At 38.9% G+C, this 21,896-nt stretch overlaps 1 protein-coding gene across 1 annotated transcript in view; it reads left to right on the top strand.

Moving 5' to 3' along the window:
• Nucleotides 1-13,469: 13,469 nt before the first annotated feature.
• The window catches only part of HOMER1 (homer scaffolding protein 1), a 74,545-nt gene continuing 66,118 nt past the window's right edge, over nt 13,470-21,896 (top strand). The window contains exons 1-2 of the mRNA XM_014965018.1: nt 13,470-13,648; nt 20,761-20,892. Of these exons, the coding sequence (XP_014820504.1) occupies nt 20,791-20,892 (102 nt within the window). The 5' untranslated portion in view covers nt 13,470-13,648; nt 20,761-20,790. The remainder of the gene's footprint in view (nt 13,649-20,760; nt 20,893-21,896) is intronic.

The raw sequence follows: 21,896 nt of genomic DNA, 5'->3' as shown, positions 1-21,896 counted from the left end.
AGTGTTTAGAATAGCAAAATCGTGACTCGTATTAGTTGAGTGTTTTCTCTCAAAGATGATTGGAAAAACAGCAGTTAAACTTAATACCATCTAAAAATAATAATTTTTAAATAATATTGCTGTTTACCATATAATTGCTGATTATCGTGGTGGAAACACATGATGAATTAGTTCTATGATTTTGTCTTTCTTTATTCCTTTTTAGGTTCCAAAATTCTCATCGGTCTTTACTATCAAATGCCCCAGGTTTGTCTCTGTTGCCTCATACCTGTGAAATAGAGGCATCAGAACTGAAATTCTTACCATAGGCCATGATAAGACTTGATGGAGCACACAAAATCACATTGAATGTCGAATCAGAAAATACCGCGTTTACGTTGTTTATTTGAACTCTGCGGTGTTTTATGGAGCTTGAGCTAATGCAGGACTGTCACTCTTATTATCTTGGTGCTCTGCATGTGGCTGTGTGTCCTAGCGCCAGGCTAGTTCTTGGTGCCTTCTTGCTGTGCTAGCTCTGCGCTGTGACACTTGTCGATGCTGCTGAACGATTTAATGAGAGCCACTAAATGGATCCAACCAAACTTTAGAATGGGGGGGTGTTGATTTTTGGACAGTCTCGTGCTTTCACGTCAGGACAAATCAAGGAGTTTCAATCTGTCAGTTGTTTGAATAGTGCTGCGCTTCTACCACTGCTCTCTTAGGACCCTTATATCCCACAAAACAGTATGATTAACATTGAAGAGTCTTCATGTGCTTGCAGGGTGCTGTTTTTCCCCATCTGTGCCTCAGCAACAGCACCTAGGTGGCCCCATCCAGTTTGGCTTAATTCTCACCTTGTTTAGTCAGCATCAGTTTGTCTAATTAGTTATTTGTGATTGGCAGCCCTTCTCACAAACTGAAAATTGTTTTGCAAAGGAAGCTACTGAACTTTAGATCTCAGAGAGTCCATGAATTAATTTGAGGGTGTCTGTGAAACAAGACAAGGAGAACATGATGGAGGGGAATAAGCTTGCATTCTGGAGATGGCAGTAGATTGAAAATTCTGTTCCATTTGGAACTTTCCTCCTTATCATCCTCCTCTGTCACCGTGGAAAGGAGTGCACTGCTGGACCTCCTGGTAAAGCAGAGCACGGTGTCCTGGCTCACCAGCAGCATCTCTAAAACCCAAAGCAGATCTGTGCTCTTGCCCTCTCTGCTTCTCTATTTGGAGAGCTGTGCTTGTTCTGCTGGTGTAGGGGCTTCTTTCTTTAGTGTATCTTCTTTTTCTTTTTTTTTTTTTTTTTTTTTATTATTCTTTTTTTCTTAAAACCATAGGTCTTGTAATGGTTCTGAAGACTATAGGCACTGTCCCTGAGGACCGTGTCTAGAAATGTCTGTTTATTTAAACTCATCATAGAATCATAGAATTGCCCAGGCCGGAAGGGACCTCCAAAGGTCATCTAGTCCGACCTCCCCGCAGTCAGCAGGGACACCCCCAACTAGACCAGGTTGCCCAGGGCCTCGTCGAGCCTCTCCTTGAATATCTCCAGGTAAGGGGCCTCAACCACCTCCCTGGGCAACCTGTTCCAGTGCTCCACCACCCTCACAGTGAAGAAACTCAAGAAAATTGGTGGTGCAGAGCACTGGACACTGTAACTTGGTGGTTGTATGACTGTGTGTTGAAGTGCTGGGCTAAGTAACAGGAGAAGTTCAAGATGAACAGTTAAGTTGGTTTATGTTCTCCCTTAAAATATATGCATGAGGTCTTTAAGAGTAATCCGACTGGCATACAGCTCCATTGCATGGGAAATTTTAGATGCAGATTGCAAAGGAAAGATTGCCTTTATACAGAGATTATCAAGGAACTAAGGGAATTGAAAAGAAAACCTGGTTATCAATTACTTTTAGACCTTTCTGAACTTTTTTTCCTAGCAGGTATGAATGACACTTCTTCCTTTGCTACATTGTGCTGAGTAGGCTTCATTTCTCTCATTTCTGTTTGTGTTGCAAGTGTGGCAAAGTTGCTTTTTCATGCTGTAGAATGGAGGGTAATGAGTATTTTTAGACCATTGCCTGCTTGTTTCTTATTCCAGATGCATCTTGCTTAGTTTACGGTATGTAAGGGCTGTTGCAGGAGTGTTGACATCCATATGACTTTCAGAAATGTCTCATTAGCCTGTTGTTCCAGAGTTCTTTGCTCATAGAATGCAACCTGACATTAGGTTGTTTTTCTGTTTGCTTCTGGTTAACGCTTTCAGTGACTAGATATGGAAAATAGCTATACATCTTAAACTTAATGGCCTAGTCATAAAGATGGAAGAAATCCTTTCTTGACTTCCTTGACAAGAATTTCTGGACAAGAGCAAAATGAAGGAATAAAATACAACTTCGGATCAATTTTTGCCATCATGATTACTTAGTATTTTCTCTGTAAGTAAATATCTGTCCTAAAATTCAACCTAAGATAGGTTAGCTGCTCTTAAGTCATTAAAAGTTGCTGATTAGTTCTCTGCAATTTTGTAATTTAAGAACAAATTTAAGGTAAAAGTTAATTCAGAGATACTTTGATCCACTTACTTGCACAATTTAGAGGAATAATCACTTCGGTACGTAGATAAATTATGAAGATGCCTATATCCCTGGAATAACTTAATAAACTGAAGTGAAAAGCGTGAAGATAAAGCTGAGTACTTGTCCTCAGTAATATGCTTTTTGTTATCTCATCTGACTCTCAAAGCTTTCACCTGACTTATGGTATGAAAATGAGCTTTTGAAGGTTGTGTGGAAGGGCGAGAAAGTAAGACCTTAGAGAGATGGTCCCTCATGCAGCTGTTGGAGGAACTTTCATATTCAGTGGCAAATTATTGGTGTGGATGGTTTTTGTAACACTTCAGCTGGTTGCGTACCTGCAGGCTGAAGCAGTGTGTGATAGCTGGGGGCACTGGAGAACAGGCATTTCTTAAAAACCCACATAATTATAGAAGTGAAAGCAAATCCAATGTTTATCTATTTTTCTTCCTTTTCTTAAAAATCAGGTTAGCATTCATTATACATATTCTCCCCATGCCTTTTCACTCTTTAGAAGCAAGCAGCTCCATGTTCACTGACATAATACCAAAAATGGCAGTTTTGTTGATTTTCCTCCCTTACTCTAGAATGTACGCCTTGATTTCAAGTAGTATCTATTTTATTCAAAATACAGAAATTTGCATCTTAACAGGAAAATGTAGTTCAGTGTGTTCTGTTTTGATCAGGACTGTGAGGGCACGTTGGCTCCGCTTGTTGGAGCTCAGCAGGAATGCCTTTACCATCTTGGGAGCCCCAGAAAACAGCAGTGCTAGACTGCAAGTTGAGTTGCTCTGTGCGAGTGGGAGGTAAACTTCTAGCAGAGTTTCAGCACGGTAAGGACAAGCAACTAGTGAGATACTACCTAGATAGCAGGATGAAATGCTTGACCTACGGGTGTAATTGTGACTCACATCTAAGCAAGCCGAATTTTACTGCAGAATCTTGTGCTCTATGTCTGTTCTTTCTCTGGAGAATGTGCATGTATTTTCATGTTTCATTTTTTGCTTTCTCCAGTTTATGAGAAAGGTGAATGTGATTTTTTGCTGTTGATCTGGACATTACCTAGTAAGACCCATCTAATTTCACTGTATCGTGGGTGAATTTTGATCCATTGCTTGTTTGGAGGAAAATGAGCGGACGGTCTGATCCAGATTTTCGCTGTGGTCTGAGAAATAATAATGCAACTAGATATTCACTTAAGTCTTCCCTATTGATATCTCAAGTTTGCTCTGGAAATCAAGAGAAGAAAAAATATCTGTCATGCAGTGCAGTTAACACTGACCTTCTAAAATAATTTATTTAATCAATCTCATGAATTTTCAGTTAATATGTTAAAGCCTTCCCCACCTGATGTTAGGCATCTGAAGATGGGATGGAACAAAAGACAGTTCTTGGTTTCTGAGTGCTTTTGCATTTTCTGTGCCTTGTGATACAGTGAGGGCCAAGAAGGACTGCAAGGGGATCGCTCCTAATGCAAGGTATTGAGGGCAGAATCTGGTTGGTTGGTGTGCTCAAAGTATGCTGAATTAATGACCAACTATACTATTAACACACTTTGACAGTATCTTCAAGTGTATATACACGTCTGTGTATGTAAAAATATTGATCAGAGCATGTCAAAATAAGTGTGACATTAAAGCCATGAAGGCCAAGCAGGACAGAGAAGAGTAATGAGAGGCAAATATTTAGAGGACAGTTGTTTAAGGAACCCTTTCTCCACATGTGTTGTAGGGCTTTCACAGTCAGTGAGATGCCTGAACAGAAGTGCTGATTGGAGAAGTGTATTTTCTAAGGGTAAGGGTGCCAGGAAAGGGTTGGTCAAATGAATGACTTGCAATTAGGCAAGAAAGTAGGTCTGAGAGACAGATCAGAGCAAGGTCACTTGGGTCGTGGTCGGAGACGTGCTCCATTCCCTCTGCCTGGGTCTGCCAGCACAGGTGGTGTCCTGTCCTGCCACCACCACGCTCCTGACGAAAACTCATTGTGCCTGGCTTTCCTTGTCCTCTGTGGAGAGAGGAGCCAGGACACTAATTTGTCTTGTGCTTTGCATTTCTGCCAGCTTCCATTCTGCTGATGTTACAGAATTTAAAGTCTGTAATCTCTATGCTGTACTACAGTTAATTTTAAGTCTGTGCTGGGGAAGATGATCTTTACTATTCTACAGTTTGCCAATACTATCCTTCACTGGTCTCTTATGAATGGGAAGCTCAGATATAAAAAGAATGAGTTTAAATGATCTTTCTAATTGCTCTTCATAATTCTCTTTTTTGGGGGGGTGGGTTGGGTTTTTTTTGTGTTTGTTTAATAGCAAGAGACTTATTTCCCCAGGTATGGTAATCCTAGCTCCTGCAATTATATGATGACTATAAATTATAAGTAAATGCTGTCTGCAGCTGTTCTACAGTGCCTGCTTGTAGGATACTCCCCTGCCTTTCTCCTGTCCTTCCCCTCTGGAAGGTCTTATGTATGGGCTTCCTGAGCATTTAGTTGAGATTGGCACATATAGAGTGGTTCATTTTTTTCCCCCAAATGGGACTATTTTGTAGGATTAAATGCTCATAAAGATGCCATCCACATCAGTGGATGTGCCAAAACATTATGAGAAGGAATTGATTTCAGAAATGTTTCCTGCCCTGCAGTTTGAAGTTCCCTGCTTTCTTGACTTGCCTTCTGTATCACAGAGAAACTTTTATTAATTGATACAAATAATTGTAAGTAGGCAGTTTTTCTACTAATGAAAGTTCATAATCACTGACTTCATTAGAGTTCTGTCTACTTATAGGTGTCAAATTTAGCCTAGCTTGTATAAAACTATATTATTTGCATCTGGCTATACACATACATGTTTTGCATATACTTCTTACCCTGTAGTAAAATGTTTTGAGTTCTTTTTTTATTTTATTTTTTTAAAACCCTAGGATTTTAAGGCATGCAAATAGAGTGCAGCTTTCCCCCCTCATACCTGAGTAGCTCTCACATTTCGACTAGTCTTTACAGGGACAGTGACATTTCAAAGATAATAGATTTCTGAGAATTTTGTGAAAATAAGGAAACATGTTGAAAAGAGTGCTTGTTAAGAGAGCAAGAGTTCAAGTTCTAATAATCACAGAGGAATCTCTTGGGTCAGATATTCTGCCCCAAAATGCAGGAAGGTTTCAGAGGGAAGTTTCTTTTGGCTACGACACTGGAGGTCCAACTGTGAGTTCGAATTTTGTTTTAGACCAATTTTTATTAATTCTGCTATTTGTAAAAGTACTTCAAAAAACACCCCAAAAACTTGGTGAAGAAGAGTAAAAGGGGTTGCCATCGTCACCAGCAGCTCCTCACTGAATGAACAGAGTGTGGAACTGTGTGATATGCTGTCTCTTTGGGATGGTACAAAATGATGCAGCTGTAAAATCTGATGTGTGAAGTTCTCTTCATACTCTTCAATGGAAGTCACATTCCACTGGAATGGGTACCATGGTATTTCTGCTTTATCTAAGTGTCTGTCTTCAGTGTAAGTAATACCAGTGCTCTGGAGACTTTTCTTGTAAGCTGTTTTCCAGGGACTTCTGAATGAACACATCACAGAATCATTTCCAGTTGTAAAAAGCGTTTTCCAACTTGGACAGTATCTTAGAGCGTGTTGTGATTTCCTGTTCACTGGACTAAAGCTACTAAGTCAATTTGAATTCTAAAACCACCTATGACTCAGTTCGTTTAACATTAGTGTCACCATTGTGCAGTGCAGTTAAAGCGGAGACTCCAGGGGATCTTGTTTATTTATATACCCTTTAACATTAGAAGCTGTTTCATCAGTTCAGTATGGGGTTTGCCATTATCTTCTGAAGTTATTTGACATCTAAGGGAATTAAAAAATCTAGTGTTTAAATAATTCTTCAGTATTTTCAAAGTCTCATCTGTAATTTCATTGAATTGGAATTAATTCAAACTATGTTCAGTATTTCTACCATCTTTGAAGTGTCTTTGTTTACGTTCAACACTAGAGCTAATGAGCAGAGAACATGGATGAAGAAGCATAGAAGCTGTAGTGTGGACAAAAGCGGAGGGAAAGGGGTCAGAGTTTATGGGCTGGGCTTTGAACTTTTCCTTCCTAAAAATAGGCAATACTGGGCATCAAATTATCTACTGTAGATTTATAAAAATAAATGTTAAAAGCATAGGCTACAACTTAACCTGGGAAAAGCAAAGTGTTGGAGCTGGCCATCAGGCCTGGCAGCTCTCTTGTGGTGTATCAGCAAGGCCTTGTCTCGTGATCACCCATGACGAAGTATTAATTTCATAGAAATATAAATATCAGCAGATCATGAAATTATTTCTTTCTGACATCCTGCATCTTATGTTGATTAAGTAGCATGTGTTTCCTGGTTACCTGGTTCAAGCTGAAACGTTTAGTTAGTCAAAACTTCAGATCCTTGAAAATCTGTTGGAGGGTATGTAATGATGTTTGGCGAAAATAAATGTATTTTTAGCTTAACCTTGCAGGTTTAATGAAAGGTTCTAGATCATTTTTCTCCCTTCAAATGCTGAAAACTTGCTGGTATTATTTGTGATAATACAATAGCTCAGAACTGCTTTTTGCAATATTATGTAGCTATAGAAAGTATTCTAAGAAGTAAGCTCTTGAAGTCTATGGTTAAATAGGTGCATATATGTATTAACTTCTAACTGAATGCAGAAGACGTACCAAGCTTTTTAGGAACAACTTCGTAAGCTTTTACTGATCTTGAGTAAACCTGACTCAAACCCAAAACATAACAGGAAAGGCAGGTCTAAGAATGTAAGTGTAAAATTAGATAAACTGCTGGTGGTATAGGAGAGATTTTGATCTGGTTGCTTGATTATAACTTCCACTTTTTTTCACTGTCTCAAAACTTGTTTTGAGATATCAAAGTTGTTATTGTATGTATGTAATATAGAAAGCAAAATCTTAAGACATACTCATTTCACAAGTACGCTGAGCATGTTTTGTTCAAGTACTTCATAATTTTAATTTTTATTTCAAGATGACAGTCATCAGTCACTTTCTGTCTAGAAAAAGATTTTATTTCAGAACAGTGTCCATACAACAAAGAGCCAGTGTTATGCAATACTGTTCCACAAGCTGGAGTATACAGTATTTATCAGACTTAAGAGCATTTTTAGGAATATGGAAAGTTCTGTGGTTTTCTGTTGTTTTGAATTGTGTTTGCAGAGCTCGTTGACTCAGTCAGACTCCTGAGAAACCGTTGGTCATGTTTGGATGCCATAGTTGACAAATCAGTTTTGACTACAGCTGCACTGTTAATCTCCCTCCTCATTTCTTTTCAGGCGTCTCTCCTCAAGCTGCTTAGAGTAAGAAAATCTTGCTACAGCTTTAAAAACAAGCTAAGGGAGGGTATTTTTTAAGACTGTAGCGGGGCATTGGGAGAAAGCTGTAGCCTTGGTATGCTTGGTATCCTAAATCTGAGGATAATTGGCAAATGTCTGAGAAATCATGTAGGGGTTCCACGCTGTCTGATACGGGAAGAAGTTACCTTGGGTGACAGATGCTGTACAGGCGCAGAACTCGCTGTGTGGGAAGTTACCACCAGCAAAGATGTGTGTGTGTGGTGCCTGCGGCAGGGTCTGCTGCCCCCCTGGCTGCCGTGGGATGAGGGCACCACACCTCTGGTCCAGTCTCCACTGTGGGTAGAGGGGACTCGGGGTGTGTTTGTACTCCAGTTCTGAGCACAAGGATGCTTTTGAATGCACTGGGCATCACCTTCCTCTGAAACTCTAAGACTGAAGTTTGAAGGGTGGGATCTTGCTCTGTTTGCAACTGGCAAACGTGACGAAAAGGACTTACAAGGCACATTTTGTTGGACTTGGCTTGAAAACAGTCTTGTATGTGGACTACACGTGCAACAAAACCAGTAAGTCTGGACAAGACTCTTTGGAGTTTTTAAGATTCGTATCAGGGAAATAGAAATTGCAGAAATGATTGACATAAACATTCATTCTCATGGACTTTTCATTACTCGATAGATATTTAGAGTTACCAAAGTTAAGCTGAGTAGGAGGACCCTATCACACTGGACTTGTTTATTTATCCTCTTTTGTCCTACTGGTTGGGGAAAATAGCTCTGCTTAGAGATGTAAAACTTCTGGTGCATTTGAATGCTTTGGGCAACCAAGAGGCTGTTATATAAAGCTTTACATATGTTTTTTGTGTTTGTGGCAAGGAGGGAATGTCATGCTCAACAAACCCTATTTGAGTCAGGAAATTTAATTCAATTTAGTTTACTGCCACTGAAGATAAGGACAAACAATTAAATAAACATGGAAAACACACCTCGTCTTCCCTGTGGACACTTCTCCAACTCTTTCCTGATCTCCCATCCCCTCGCCATGGGTGGATTCAGAAGATGGGAGTCGGTGCCTGTGGTGGCTCCCATGGATGAGTCATAGTCTCCTCAGTGTTATACCTGCTCCTGTGTCTGCACAGGGCAGTCCATGACCTAATCCCACACAGTGCAGCACCCTCACTACCAAAACCCTGTCAATTTAGTCCAGTATGCAGGGGAAAGGGAGAGGGGTGTGTTATTCAAAAAACTCTTCTTAGCATCATTAACACACCATAAGGTGAGGCAAGTAGGACATCAGCTAATGTTGTAGAAGTTCATACCTTCTTTTCAATGGTCTTACTGTTTTTATAGCACCGAAGACACCAGAATCCCAGCCTTGAGAAGTTAGAGATATTATGGCAATGAAAATAATTTTGGAGTCATGGTAAATGACAGTGTGGGAAAAGAAGTAAGAGGAAAGAGGCCATCAGCTCTAGTGTTGGCACAGGCTGGAAATACCAGCCACATCAAAGAGATACTTTTTTAAAAACAAACACAAAGATTATGTATGGATTAGCAAGGAAAGTTCTTTCTAACCTTCTGTACGAACTTAAGTTTCTTTTGTGAAAGCTTTAATTAGTCTAACATATGGAAAAATGAAACCCTAGTCTCTTACATTCAGTAGTCTGCATTTTTTTTTAAAAGGATGGGTTAAGATGTCAAAATGGAAAGAGTGGTTGAAAACATTGTTCATTCAAACATAGCACACTTTCATAGCACACTTTCCATGTGCCAGCCCTTGTCGCCAAGAGGGCCAATGGAATCCTGGGCTGCATAAGGAGAAGTGTGGCCAGCAGGTCGAGGGAGGTCATTCTCCCCCTCTACTCTGCACTGGTGAGGCCACAACTGGAATACTGCATCCAGTTCTGGGCTCCCCAGTTCAAGAGAGACAGGGAACTACTGGAGAGAGTCCAACGTAGGGCAACCAAGATGATTAAGGGATTGGAGCTTCTCCCTTACGAGGAAAGGCTCAAGGAGCTGAGACTCTTTAGCCTGGACAAGCGAAGACTGAGGGGAGACCTTTTATGTTTGTAAGTATCTAAAGGGTGGGTTGAAGGATGTTGGAGCCGGACTCTTTTCAGTGGTTTCCAGCAATAGGACAAGAGGCAACGGGCTCAAGCTGGAACATGGAAAGTTCCATTCAAATATGAGAAAAAAATTCTTTACAGTGAGGGTGATGGAGCCCTGGAACAGGCTGCCCAGGGAGGTTGTGGAGTCCCCTTCTCTGGAGATCTTCAAGACCTGCCTGGATGCAGTCCTGAGTAACGTGCTATAGGAAATCCTGCTTTAGCGGGGGAGTTGGACCAGATGATCTCTAGAGGTCCATTCCAACTCTGACAATTCCGTGATTCCGTGATTTCAACGCTTCTGCTAAGCCTAGCCTAGGACTGATCATGTATCAGTGAATGGCTTTCTGTAGCAGTGATGAAAAAAACTGGTTTGACTCTGCCTGCTTAAGTAGTACTTCTCATGCTGCTTCAAGTCCTCACATTGCCACTCAAGTCCTGAAAGACCTAGCATTTATCTCTTTTTAGTTTGTGTTTGACCATTATAATGTTGCAGTCTCAGCAAATTAAGATCAGCGGTGTATTAGCCTTAGTGTTTCTGCCATGCCTGAGTGGATGCTTCTAATAGTCACACTGTGTTACTATGGCATTCTTAGTTCCTTTCTTTTTGTTCAGCATCAGGATATTTCTGGAAAAATGAATGACTACTCTTTGTAATTAGTGATGAGTTCTTGTCTTAGTTCCTATTAGTGTCTTTAATGAATACTAAATACTTTCTGGTAATGAAAGAAAGACAAGAGAAAGCTGAAAGAGGAAGAGAAAAGAGGGAAGAACAAGGAACTGATAGGAGTTTTTTGCAGGGTTGTTTTTCATGCTTAAAGCTTTTCTCTTCTTCCTGTGTCATCTCGGTATAGGCAAAAGTAGATTTTTAAAATTTTTATATATGTGTAAAATGATATTTTATAATCTACATGATTTTCTTTTTATATACATTAATTATCTGAGCACTTAGCAAGGGAAAAAGGAAACTATTCTCCTATTTAAATAATACTCCTATAACTATTACTACTTAACTGAATTAATTGAAACTTCTGGACAGGGAGGGCATCATGTCCTGTGAGGATAATGGGAGAACAAAAAGTTGGAGTAAAGATTGGTTAGCTGAAGTTACAAATCTTGTATATGTTTTATATATTACCTTTTGTTTGTTTGTGTATGTTATAGAAAATCTAAAATTTAAGTGTGTTGCTACAGAAAAAGTACAGATGACCTGATGTTACAGCAGCTTCCCAGGACTTTAGTGGCACATCCGTGACTGATTCTGTAACACATTTAGTTCTGTAGACATAAGGTGCATAACTTCCATTTGATTGAAGAAATAATAATTATAAATGTTCACCATCAAGTGTCAAAATGCTGATTTAATACTAGAGGCATCTGAAGTTTAGCGTCCTTGTCAGAAAAAAAAATCCTAATTACCCCAGTAATCTGGTAAAATCGTGGTTTGTCCAACTAGTTTAATGAAAGGAGGTAGGCTTTTTCCACAGAGTGTAGACAGCTTGTCATCAGCAAAGCTGTAGTTTCAGTTAGAACTTGGAAAGAAAAGACTGTACTGTAGTTTATCAGAAGTGATTTAAAAAGTGTAAGTAGCTTCATTTATCGTGTTCCATACCTAACTGTAATGTCTGTGGCAGACCCACACGCGTGCCCTGCAAGGTGACAGGGCAAAAGTCTTTGAGAGAGACTGCTGAGCAATCAGCAGGAATATTCAGACCACCTCCTCACACAAATTGAGGGCATTTAGCTGAGGCTGTGGAAGACTTTTGGGCTTACAGTGCAGGAGAGCAGCAACTCCAGGCTTTTGAACTTTTTGAACTTTCTGTGACTCTCCCACTTGCTTTAGTCCCACAGTTTTCCTTACCTTTTACATATTAAAATCCTAACCTGTGGTATGTTGAAAAGCCCAGTTGTGTGATATATTGTGCCATGACATAATTGAATATCAGTGCCGGTCAAATGTGTATTTGTTAACCACACATCTACAATTTGCATTCAGCTCTTCTTTTGTCTTTTTAGTTAATGTGGTCAGAGTCTTCTATTTTCTCCTTTCAATGTCATCCAGATAATTGTCAGGCCTCTAAGATTATTTTTTTTGATGGGATCTTTAACCTTCCAGAGTTAAAGAACTGGTTGCATTATGGTAGTGTGCATCACATTACATTTAGATATGCTTAACTGGGAGGTAAAAGCAAAATGTATCTAATATTGAAGATGAGAACTTAAGTATGATTGAAGAAGTAATTGTAGATATTCGAAAGAGCAATAAGAATTAAAGATTCTCTTAAACAAAAGGGCAATAAAAGTCACCTTTGCATAACCTTTGTGTGCAAGGGGTTGCGATCAGGTGAGCAGCTACCCAACCTCCTGTAGTTTCGCGATTTAGAGAAAGATGGGTTGGTGCTGAGGGTACCAGTGATATTTACATGGAGGAGTAGCATGTGCATTGATCTCCTGGCCTGCCATCCTTCTCCTTTAGCTGTCACTGAAACTCTCTGTCTTTCGCCTGTTCTGGATCCTTTCTGTCAGTTCTTCCAACACCTGGTACAGCAGAACACTAAGTCTTCTGGCAGGATGAGCTTCAAGGAGCCCTAACTCCCAGCTGAGTAATAGGATTCTCCTGCTGAAAGCAGCTGGTCTCAGCTCCTCTTGCTGCCAAGTAGTAGAGCTATTTCCAAAAGTTCACATATACCCCTTTGCAACGCAGCCAGATTGAAACCCTTAGGCTATGAGTACCCAAAATCCTGGTTTTTAATTTTGTTTTTATTTGGGGCAGAAAAATTTATTAAAAATGTATCTTTTAAAGGGGGATGAGGACAGGGACAAAAGGATATGTTTCTTCAAGTCCTGGCAATGGGACAAAAAAAGAGAGTCTAAAAATCCAAGAAGTTACATGCAACTTAAAGTTCTGGTACTTAATATCTTGGGATTTGATGGCAACATTCCCTGAAGAATAAAGCAATCTATTTGTCACTAAAATGGAGCTAAATTTAAACAGACAACCATCTTACATATACTATAATATTTTTAGATTTCTATGCAATACTGTATGTCCTGGTAATGATCATGGGAAAAACGAATGGTAAAGTGATCAGAATAATGAGAGTATTATAAAGATTTTTGAGAAGATGGAGGCTTGAAGGAATACACATTCTGCAGTGTGATGAGATGAAGTTGCACATGCCATTAAAGCACTTTAGTTTAAAGGGATAGATGGAAGGTGAGGGCTGGGGAGATGATGGGATGGGGCTGAATCTGTATTTAGAGATACCTGTCTTTATCTGACTCTACAGCTGGGTGCTGATTTTTGCCTTAGAAGGCTTACATTTTGTTTGCATATGTATATTAATGCACTTATCTGCTCTATGCAGCAACATATACAGAAGTTCTTAGGAATAATTTATCATGCAAAGTGAAATGTCTACGTCTCAGAGGGCACAACTGGCAGATATCTTGTATGCAAAGATGTTACGTACAAATTAGATTCATGAGTTTTACTTTCTATCCTTCAGGGAACAACCCATCTACAGCACCCGAGCTCACGTCTTCCAGATTGACCCAAACACTAAGAAGAACTGGGTTCCCACCAGCAAGCATGCTGTTACTGTGTCCTACTTCTATGACAGCACAAGAAATGTCTACAGGATAATCAGTTTGGATGGCTCAAAGGTAAGCTTTGTTTCAGAAAACTTGCTTGCATCATCCTTCATGTATCTTCTCAGATGCCTCTGTCATTATCTGAGTAGCAGATTACTGACATGTTAAAATGATAGCATTGCCTTCGTTACATGTTTAAGTGTTTATTTGAAAATACTATTTTCCGTGCATTCATGTTTACTTTGATAAATCTATTGCTGAATTTAAGTGATGACTTGTGCTTTGTGTTATGATCAGGCTAGAAAGGCATTCCCTGTGAGTGGCACTGAAAAGTGCAAATAGGGTTAGGATAACCTGTTTTCATTTCCGCTTTCAATGACCTATCAATATCATTGGCTTCAGTATTATGAAGGACATCTGTTGGGTGCCCATAAGCACTTAGTAAATCCTTGTTTGTTACGTAATCTTCCAATTTTTGCTGTAGAGAATGTGAGGATTCCCTCCTAATAAAGCTCCCCATGGTAAGCTTTTATCAAAACTCGATTTGTTGTGGGTTTGGGTTCATTTGGTTTTGGTTTGGTTTTTGTTTTTTTTTTCTTTTAATTAGGAAGGATAATATGTTGAGCTGCTGTTTTAAGAAACCTTGTCTAAGAAATTAGATCAATGTGGTGAAAATATTTCACTGTTCCTTAAGTTCTACCCCAAGTGGGTAGAAAAACAGCAACTTTAAAAACAGCATATCAGAAATCTCTGCAATAAGAACATTAAAGATACACAGAGTGCAGTAAAAAGTTGTAATCCTTTCATTTGCAGCTTCTGGAGATGCATCAGTTCATATTGGTTGGAACTGAAATACTCTGTTGGAGTGTTGCAGTATTCACAGAGATTTTGCCTCTATTTATTGAAAACTGACAAATATTACCCTCCTTTTTTAAAATATGCAGACTATTGCTATTTTAAATTAGGAAGGAGACATTCTATCATAAAGAAGTATGTAGAAATATCTCACAGTCAGAGATCTCTGTATGATACTACTTTACTACTTTACCAGATTGAGACTCTGGTATCAAAGCCTACCAGTATTTTTCTCAAGTTTAAGTCTTACTTTGTTTCTTCCCTTCCCAGACTTCCTTCAAATGATTTTTTTTTTTTTTTCCAGTTCTGTCAAATTAAAATACCTTTTATCAAATAGTTAAAATACCATTTATGTGACATTTTATTTTGGGATTGGAACTAGATACTGTATGTAATCAAGGCTACCACTTGTAATCTGTAACAGCTTAACTGATCTGCACTGTTTACAAAATCCTTTTTCTGGTATATGCTGGAGTTCCTCTGCCTTTGTCCAGAGCTGTAACTCCTGCAATGTGGCTGCTGAGTTAAATTGTCAAGCAGTTGTTCATCTCTTCATTTGTTGTTTTGCCTACTGCAGCATTTCCTTTGCATTTGCAGTGTTATTGGCAAGGTATATTGATAATGTAGTCTATCACTTTTATTTACTCTCCCCGTGATTACTGCAATCCTAATAATGTTTTCATCCAAGTGTTAGATGTCTGAATAAGATCTAGGATCCCAGTCATGATTAAGAAAGACCCATTGTTTCAGACATCACAACAGTGCTCTGAAATAGCAGGGTGGCCCATGGAAGAATTTTAAGCAGGTTTTCAGCACAATTCCCAGAGATTGTTTTTTATTTTTAATTAAAGCCCCATCTTTTTTAACATGTCTGCATATATGAAGTATAGTATGGACAAAGGGCTAAATATAAATATAAAGCATTCTTAAGTTTGGAATGCATCCAGATAGCATGTCTGCTATATGTCATATAGCTGAGTGTCAGTAACACTGCTAGCATCGGAGCTTGCAGTGCCTTTTGTTGTTGGTTGGTCAGACAGAACTGTTAAATTTGCAAAAGAGAAAAAGCTATGCAATTTAATTCTCCCATTTTAAGTTTTGAAATTAAATTGAATAAATGATTTTGTGGGTTTGGGGTTTTTTGTTTTGTTTTGTTTTTTAAAGAAAATGTACATAAAAAATGTCTCAAATATACATGTTGCCAGTGGCCAAAAGCTGTCGTGTCCCTCCCTTGGAGGTAATAGATATATGATCCAGCCAGGTTTTATGGTAAACCTTGGTGCTGATGGGGTTTAGAGCACCCTGTGGGTTTGTACAGACTGCAGTTAGGAAAGTTTACTTTATATTTGAGTGATAATCCTATTTCTGTCCCACAGCCTTCCTTCTCTTTAGGTCAGTGGGTTTCAGTAGGGTTCCTGGATAATATTGAACGTCCGTACTGATTATCTGAACATCATTAAATGTTTCATCTTGAAAACAAAAGGACATTGTAAAGACATGATCTTCACTCACCTCTGAGAGGGCAAGAAATTGAATTTTCTTGTGTGGGTCTTTGGTGTATTTTGAGAGAGGGTTTTCTTTTTTCCCTTATTCCATATCAATAGGTATGAGCCAGACTCAGCTGAGGTAGGTCTTAAAGAAGCAAGTTCTACTTATTTTTAATGTGTTCTGTGCAATGTTGTTTTCTGAAGCAGTCTTCTCTTAAAATACCTTGCACAAGAAATGGTGCATCTCCCTCTAACCTGACTCTAGAAAATGTTCTAGGACATGTTCAGTGTACAGACCATATTTTAGAGTCACATACAGTATCTGGGTTGCTGTTGCCCGTGTCAGGGAGATCCTGATGCAAATAATCTGATAGCATTCAGGGTTGTTTTCTGTGACCTCTTGAGTAAGGATCTTTTATGTGACCTTTTTCTCCTACCACTCTAGTAATCAAGCGAAAGCCTGAAAAATAAAACTTCTTATGCAATATGACATGACAACATTGAGCAGTTGTTGCTAAGGCTTTCAGTTCTCATTAATTATATAGTCATTTCATAGCTCCTTGTAAAAATGTGTTTTAGTACTTCTTTCTCCTAGGTGATGAAAGGAAGCCTCCATTATTTCTCCAGTAACACTGCAGGCAGACACTAGGATTATTCCCAGAATCCTGCTGTCTTTTCTGTTCAATCTCTGGCAGTCACTGAGAAAAGAAAAGAGATCAAGTAATGTGGTCCTGCAATACTAATTAACTCTCTGAAAATTTTTTCACAGATGCAAGAAAGGAAAAAAAACCCTAACAATTTGTTCTCATCTAAACCAAGAGAAGACTGGAAAAGAGTGGTTTTCCAGTCTGTAGGTTCCATGACCTTTTGTATATATTATTTCTGAGTCTAGTCTCTCATCAGTGTTACTGCGATAGATGATCTTTACATTTTCATGACTGCTCTAAAATAAACTAGTCACACACTAAAGTGGTAACCTTTTTAATGCTAAATACAGTTTTTAAGTAAGGCCTGTAAGCACAGTTCTCCAGTGATCTTCCTTTGAAGAAGTTAAAAAATACTATGTGTTTTAATTATTATTGCCATCAATTTTAGCACAAGATTAAATCTTACTTGACCACAGCTGTGTATCTTGCACTTGTTGGGTTTGCAGTCAGTAAAATGAACAGCTAAGACACATGCCCTATTTTCTCATAGCTAAACTAATATGAAAGGAAAACATGAAAGCTATTTCATTATTCCAACAAAATCTAAAGATAACAAAATCAGCTTTCTTCAAAAGCTAAATGTCTGCCTGTCAGATTGACTCTGTTCTGTTTTTCAGATATTCTTGTATATTTATACTAACAACATTCTTAAAATTTGCTGAAATATTTGACACTTGTTTTACTGGTAACTCTACAGTGAAGTCTGGTGCAGAGGGGAACAGTTAAATCAGCACCTATTTGAGTAGACAAGACAGGCTGAATTATAAATTCTAACATAAAAAGAAATCTTTATATTTTTTTTATCTGAAGATACGAGGGATTCATATCTAGTACTTTTGCAAAATAGCTGACACTGACTGTATCTGTACTGTGGCCTAGCATTGCACTTTTTAAACTTTCAATTTAGCAGATGAGACATCTCGCATACTAATGCGAGAGTATTGAGAGCCTTGATTTCCTTGTAAAACTCGCAAATCTAATGAAAGGACTGTATTTTTTTCTGTCAGTGAGATCTGAATGTAGTCTTCCCAGTGAGAAACCTTCTGGTTTTGGGCTAATACTCTCCACTGGAGGGAAGCGTCCACATTTTTCTCTGCTGGAAAATAAAGGGAAGAATCACAGCAACTCTTTCTCAATACAGTTGTTTTTTTTAAAATGTTTTCTTCTTACCTTTCTCCCTTGCAAGGAAGCAATTTGTCAGTCACTGTAACCCAACCTAACTGCAGACTGCTGTCGAAACAGATATCCCATTCTGGTCCAGGCAACCTGGTCTGGGTTCTCTCGTGCAGCCAGCCACGTGGTCAGCTGAAGCAGCGAGCAGTCTCAGCTAAAAATTGGTTGGTTTCTCCAAGGCTTTTTGTTGGGTTAATTTGCAACCAGATATGCCACTGTCACTACAACAAATGCCGGTCCTTCAGACTTTAAACTTGTCTGTTGCTTGGAGGCCGTAAGTCCCTGTCCTCAGAGTTGTCTTCTGCATTGAGGAAGTTACATCCAAGACATAATGTGCACGCTCTCAAATCTGTGATGTAAGTTCACATTAATCAAGCAGTGGATGGAACTGGGGCCTAACCGAGCTAGACAACATAGCTAGAGCTTGAGTTGGGAGGAAGATTTTTTTCTACACTGTCCCCAGGATATTTAATTTCAAATGTATTACTGTTGACGGCTTCCACAGCAAGGGAGATTGAGCATTAAGTGAATTTGCACAGCTCTATTCTGGGCTTCCACTAGGTTATTTCAAAGGAGGGCTTCCAAGTCCTAACTCTGCATAAGAAGACAAGAGCGCACAAGCAAAAAGAGCTCCAGAACACCTGCTTTCCAAGAAGTAGACCTCCCCATCTCACATTATCTCTTCTGTCCTATGTGGCATGGACAGCTGATTTCTGTGAGGTCAGTTGGAGGCCACAGTGGTAGTGCAAGCCTGCAGGCTTTATTTGGGCTCCAAACCTTATGCGTCAGGAAAGGAGAGTGATGTTTGAATTACCAATGTCTTTGCTGACCAGCTTCTCCTATATGAAAATCTGAGGAGATGTTTTGTGAACAATTAATGCTGGAGGTGGATCTCCAGTCTCTGATCACACAGCATGCATGTCCTGTCCTTAACCCGAGGAGGCTTGTTGTTTCAACTGTAAGCTTTCAGGCATTCCAGAATTTCCCAGTTCACGATGGTAGCCAAAACTTGCATTTTGAAGCAAAGGTTGTCAGAGAGGACTGCCTGTTTGATATCCTCCACTACATCCAGATTTGCTCTTCTGATTTAATGCAAGTATAGTGGAGCTACCAAAGCCATTGCAGAAGATGCCAGTTTTGTTAAATTCGTCTGTACTGTAGTGTCTTTGCTTGTCTTTCTACATGTTGTGTTACAATGTGTTCTTCTGAACTTTTTTGCAATGATCCTCTTTGCCACTTCATCTGGGAATCACTAATTGGACATGGAAACTGTTTGTGAACTTAGCTTGCCTCTCAGCTGTGGATTTTCCAGGCATGTCCTGTAGAATTCCGAGAAAATTTTATGTTGGTGGCAGCTCTGCTCCAGTGCTTCCCAAATATCAGCAAAAGCAAAGGGTGCTAAGTCAACTCCATAACTACTCATTTTAATATCCACCCAGAAGGTCATCTCACACAAGTAGTATAGACTGATTTTGACTTCTAGAAGTTCTCGGGCTTGGGAGGGGAACACTTTGCCTCTTTGATGTTGAAGTTTCTCACTGTCACCATCTTGAGAAAATACTGTTATTCTCTACACATCTGTTCAGTTCCTACTATTCAAAGAATAAAAGGAAGATTCTGTTATTTACAACAGAGAAGATAGTTTGGACCTTGGGGATTTTTTGCTGCTCTAAGTTTCTTCAGTAATCAATGGCTTTGAGCTGCCAGAGGTGAGGCAGGGGTTATAGTTTCATGGAAGCAGGAAACGTGCACGCTGATGTTCAAAAGATTCCCAACTTGGTAGTGTAAGACAATTGCAGTAGGTCACATACTGACGGTTCTTTGGAGCACAGTAACTGGCGTGTAAGAAAGATTCTTGCTGAATTGTTCTGCTTGCAATGTGTGCTATTTTCTGCGAAGTTTTGAGGACGTTCTCTTTCACGTGGGTGTTAGAAAGCACCAGTGGTCAATGAAAAGGCCTGTGAATTACTTAGCAATTGTAGCTGAAACTCTTCGTAGCACAAGACAGATGAGAAAGCGTGCCACACTTCTCTTCAAATACACCTATCTTTGGGTTTATGGCTGGTTTTTGTTGTTCATGTTGGCTGGTTATAAACTGTACTAACTATCAGTTTTCTAGTTAAATGGAACCCATTGGTGTCACTATAAGATTTTATCCTGACGTACTTTAAGTCAGCTGGATAGTGCCACATCGCAGATTTAGAGTACTTTAGGCAAACTTAAATGTGATGGAAATACTGTTGAAATCTGTGATAAAACCCTAGCTGCTTTTAGTGGAACCAGCGTATCATCTAATAATTGCATTTTTTGTTACATTACCAGGAGTGGTATGCTGGAGGATATGCTTCTTCTGACCTGTATATAACAAGAACTAAAGAAAACACATTCTAAGAGTAGCTCTTCTATAGTTCGTGTATGACCCTGTCATTGTTAGGCATACTTGTGTGTGTATAAAGGAAAAATAGATTATTGTAATACAGAAACTTAAAAAGAAATTGTGCTTCTTGTTTTATTGCATATTTTCCAGCGAGAGTCACATATAAAACAGGGGTGGGGGAACACAAAATGAAGCTTATAGTGGAGCTTAAGAGCCATTGCCTTAGGGGACAATAAAATACACTTGTGAGACAAAAAAGGACTTTGCTAGGTCTTCTATTCTGATCTCATTAGCCTATGCAGATGCTTTAATGGACTTTTTTTAGACTTGCTCAGTACTAAATGACTGCTTACAAACAGGTTCCCCCCCAGCTTTTGCTCCTTTTACGGATTGTATGTGAAAATACATTTTCATAATTTTAGCTTTGATTGAATTAGAAGAAAATTGTTCCCTCTTTCCTAGTTTGTGTCTCATTCAGTGTACACAGATACTTGTCTACAGTATTGGAATTTCAACTTTGAGTAGTTTTAAAAAAAACCATCAAAATCATAAAACCCCCTTTTTACAACTATTACTTTTTTTCAGGCAATAATAAATAGCACTATCACCCCCAACATGACATTTACTAAAACATCCCAGAAGTTTGGCCAGTGGGCAGACAGCAGAGCGAATACAGTCTATGGCTTGGGATTTTCATCTGAACATCACCTTTCAAAAGTAAGTATGACCAGTGGCAACCAGTATGAATAGTGGCAACTACTCAGCTAGTCAAGAAGTTTAACAATATTTGATTCCTGCTCGTTGTATTTTGACTCAGTGCTCACTATTGTTATTATTGAAAAATAATGTACAAAAAAATCTTCTATATTGATCCTTATAATGTAAAAAGGTAAGACAAAGTGTGATACCTGCAAATTTTATTTTACCTGAGAGAGGAAAGGAGGGAGATTTAGACTATCATAGTGTGTGTTGTTAACGCTTTCTAATTATTTAATTTTTAGGTTTCTCTTTTTTAAAAGTTGTTCTTCCATTAGACTTCTTCATGATAGAATTTAAAGGAGTAGAAATTTAGTGTTTCTTTTTTATCTAGATCTCTTAGAAAAAAAATTGTTGGTCGTCTTCAGATGAGTTTTTGTCCTTTAAGCCACATTCACTTTCACTTTTCTATTGTGTAGTGCATCAAATTACAGCTAGTTCAACACCTGAAAGCTTAAAGTAAAGCTAGCATGAAATATATTCAGTGTAAAAGAAAACTACATTTTCATGTTGGAATCCAGAAGTTGAAATGTTTACTGAAGAAACCCTATGTCATACGTGAGGGTTTTTTTCTGGTCTATTTGTGCAGGAGGGCAGTACATCTTATTCTGAGGGAAGCAGTAACCCCTGCTTAGTTCCTCTGAGTGCCCTTCCTACAATGCCTGTTGCTATTCATACCACTCTTGTAGATGAGTCCAGGAACCTGTAAACATTTTTCTCCAGATGAGAAATTTCAGTTCAGTTTAGGAACATGTCTCTACATTAAGCAGAGGATCTTCATCTTTGAAGTATACAAAAGATCTGAAAACCCGAATGAAATAAAAGGAATGTATATTACATCTTTAAGTAAGGAATGATTGGCTTGTTATGTAAAAAGAGATAATGGGACCAGCCCTTTTGAGAAAGTAATTGTCACTATCTAAGGATAAGCATGGGCCTATTAGAAAACTATTAAAATGAGTACA

Source organism: Calidris pugnax, unplaced genomic scaffold (genome assembly GCF_001431845.1).
Source record: "Calidris pugnax isolate Ruff unplaced genomic scaffold, ASM143184v1 scaffold273, whole genome shotgun sequence".
Taxonomy (NCBI): Eukaryota; Metazoa; Chordata; class Aves; order Charadriiformes; family Scolopacidae; genus Calidris; species Calidris pugnax.
The sequence above is the reverse complement of the archived record's forward strand: the minus strand, read 5'-3'. Positions and strand labels throughout refer to the sequence as shown.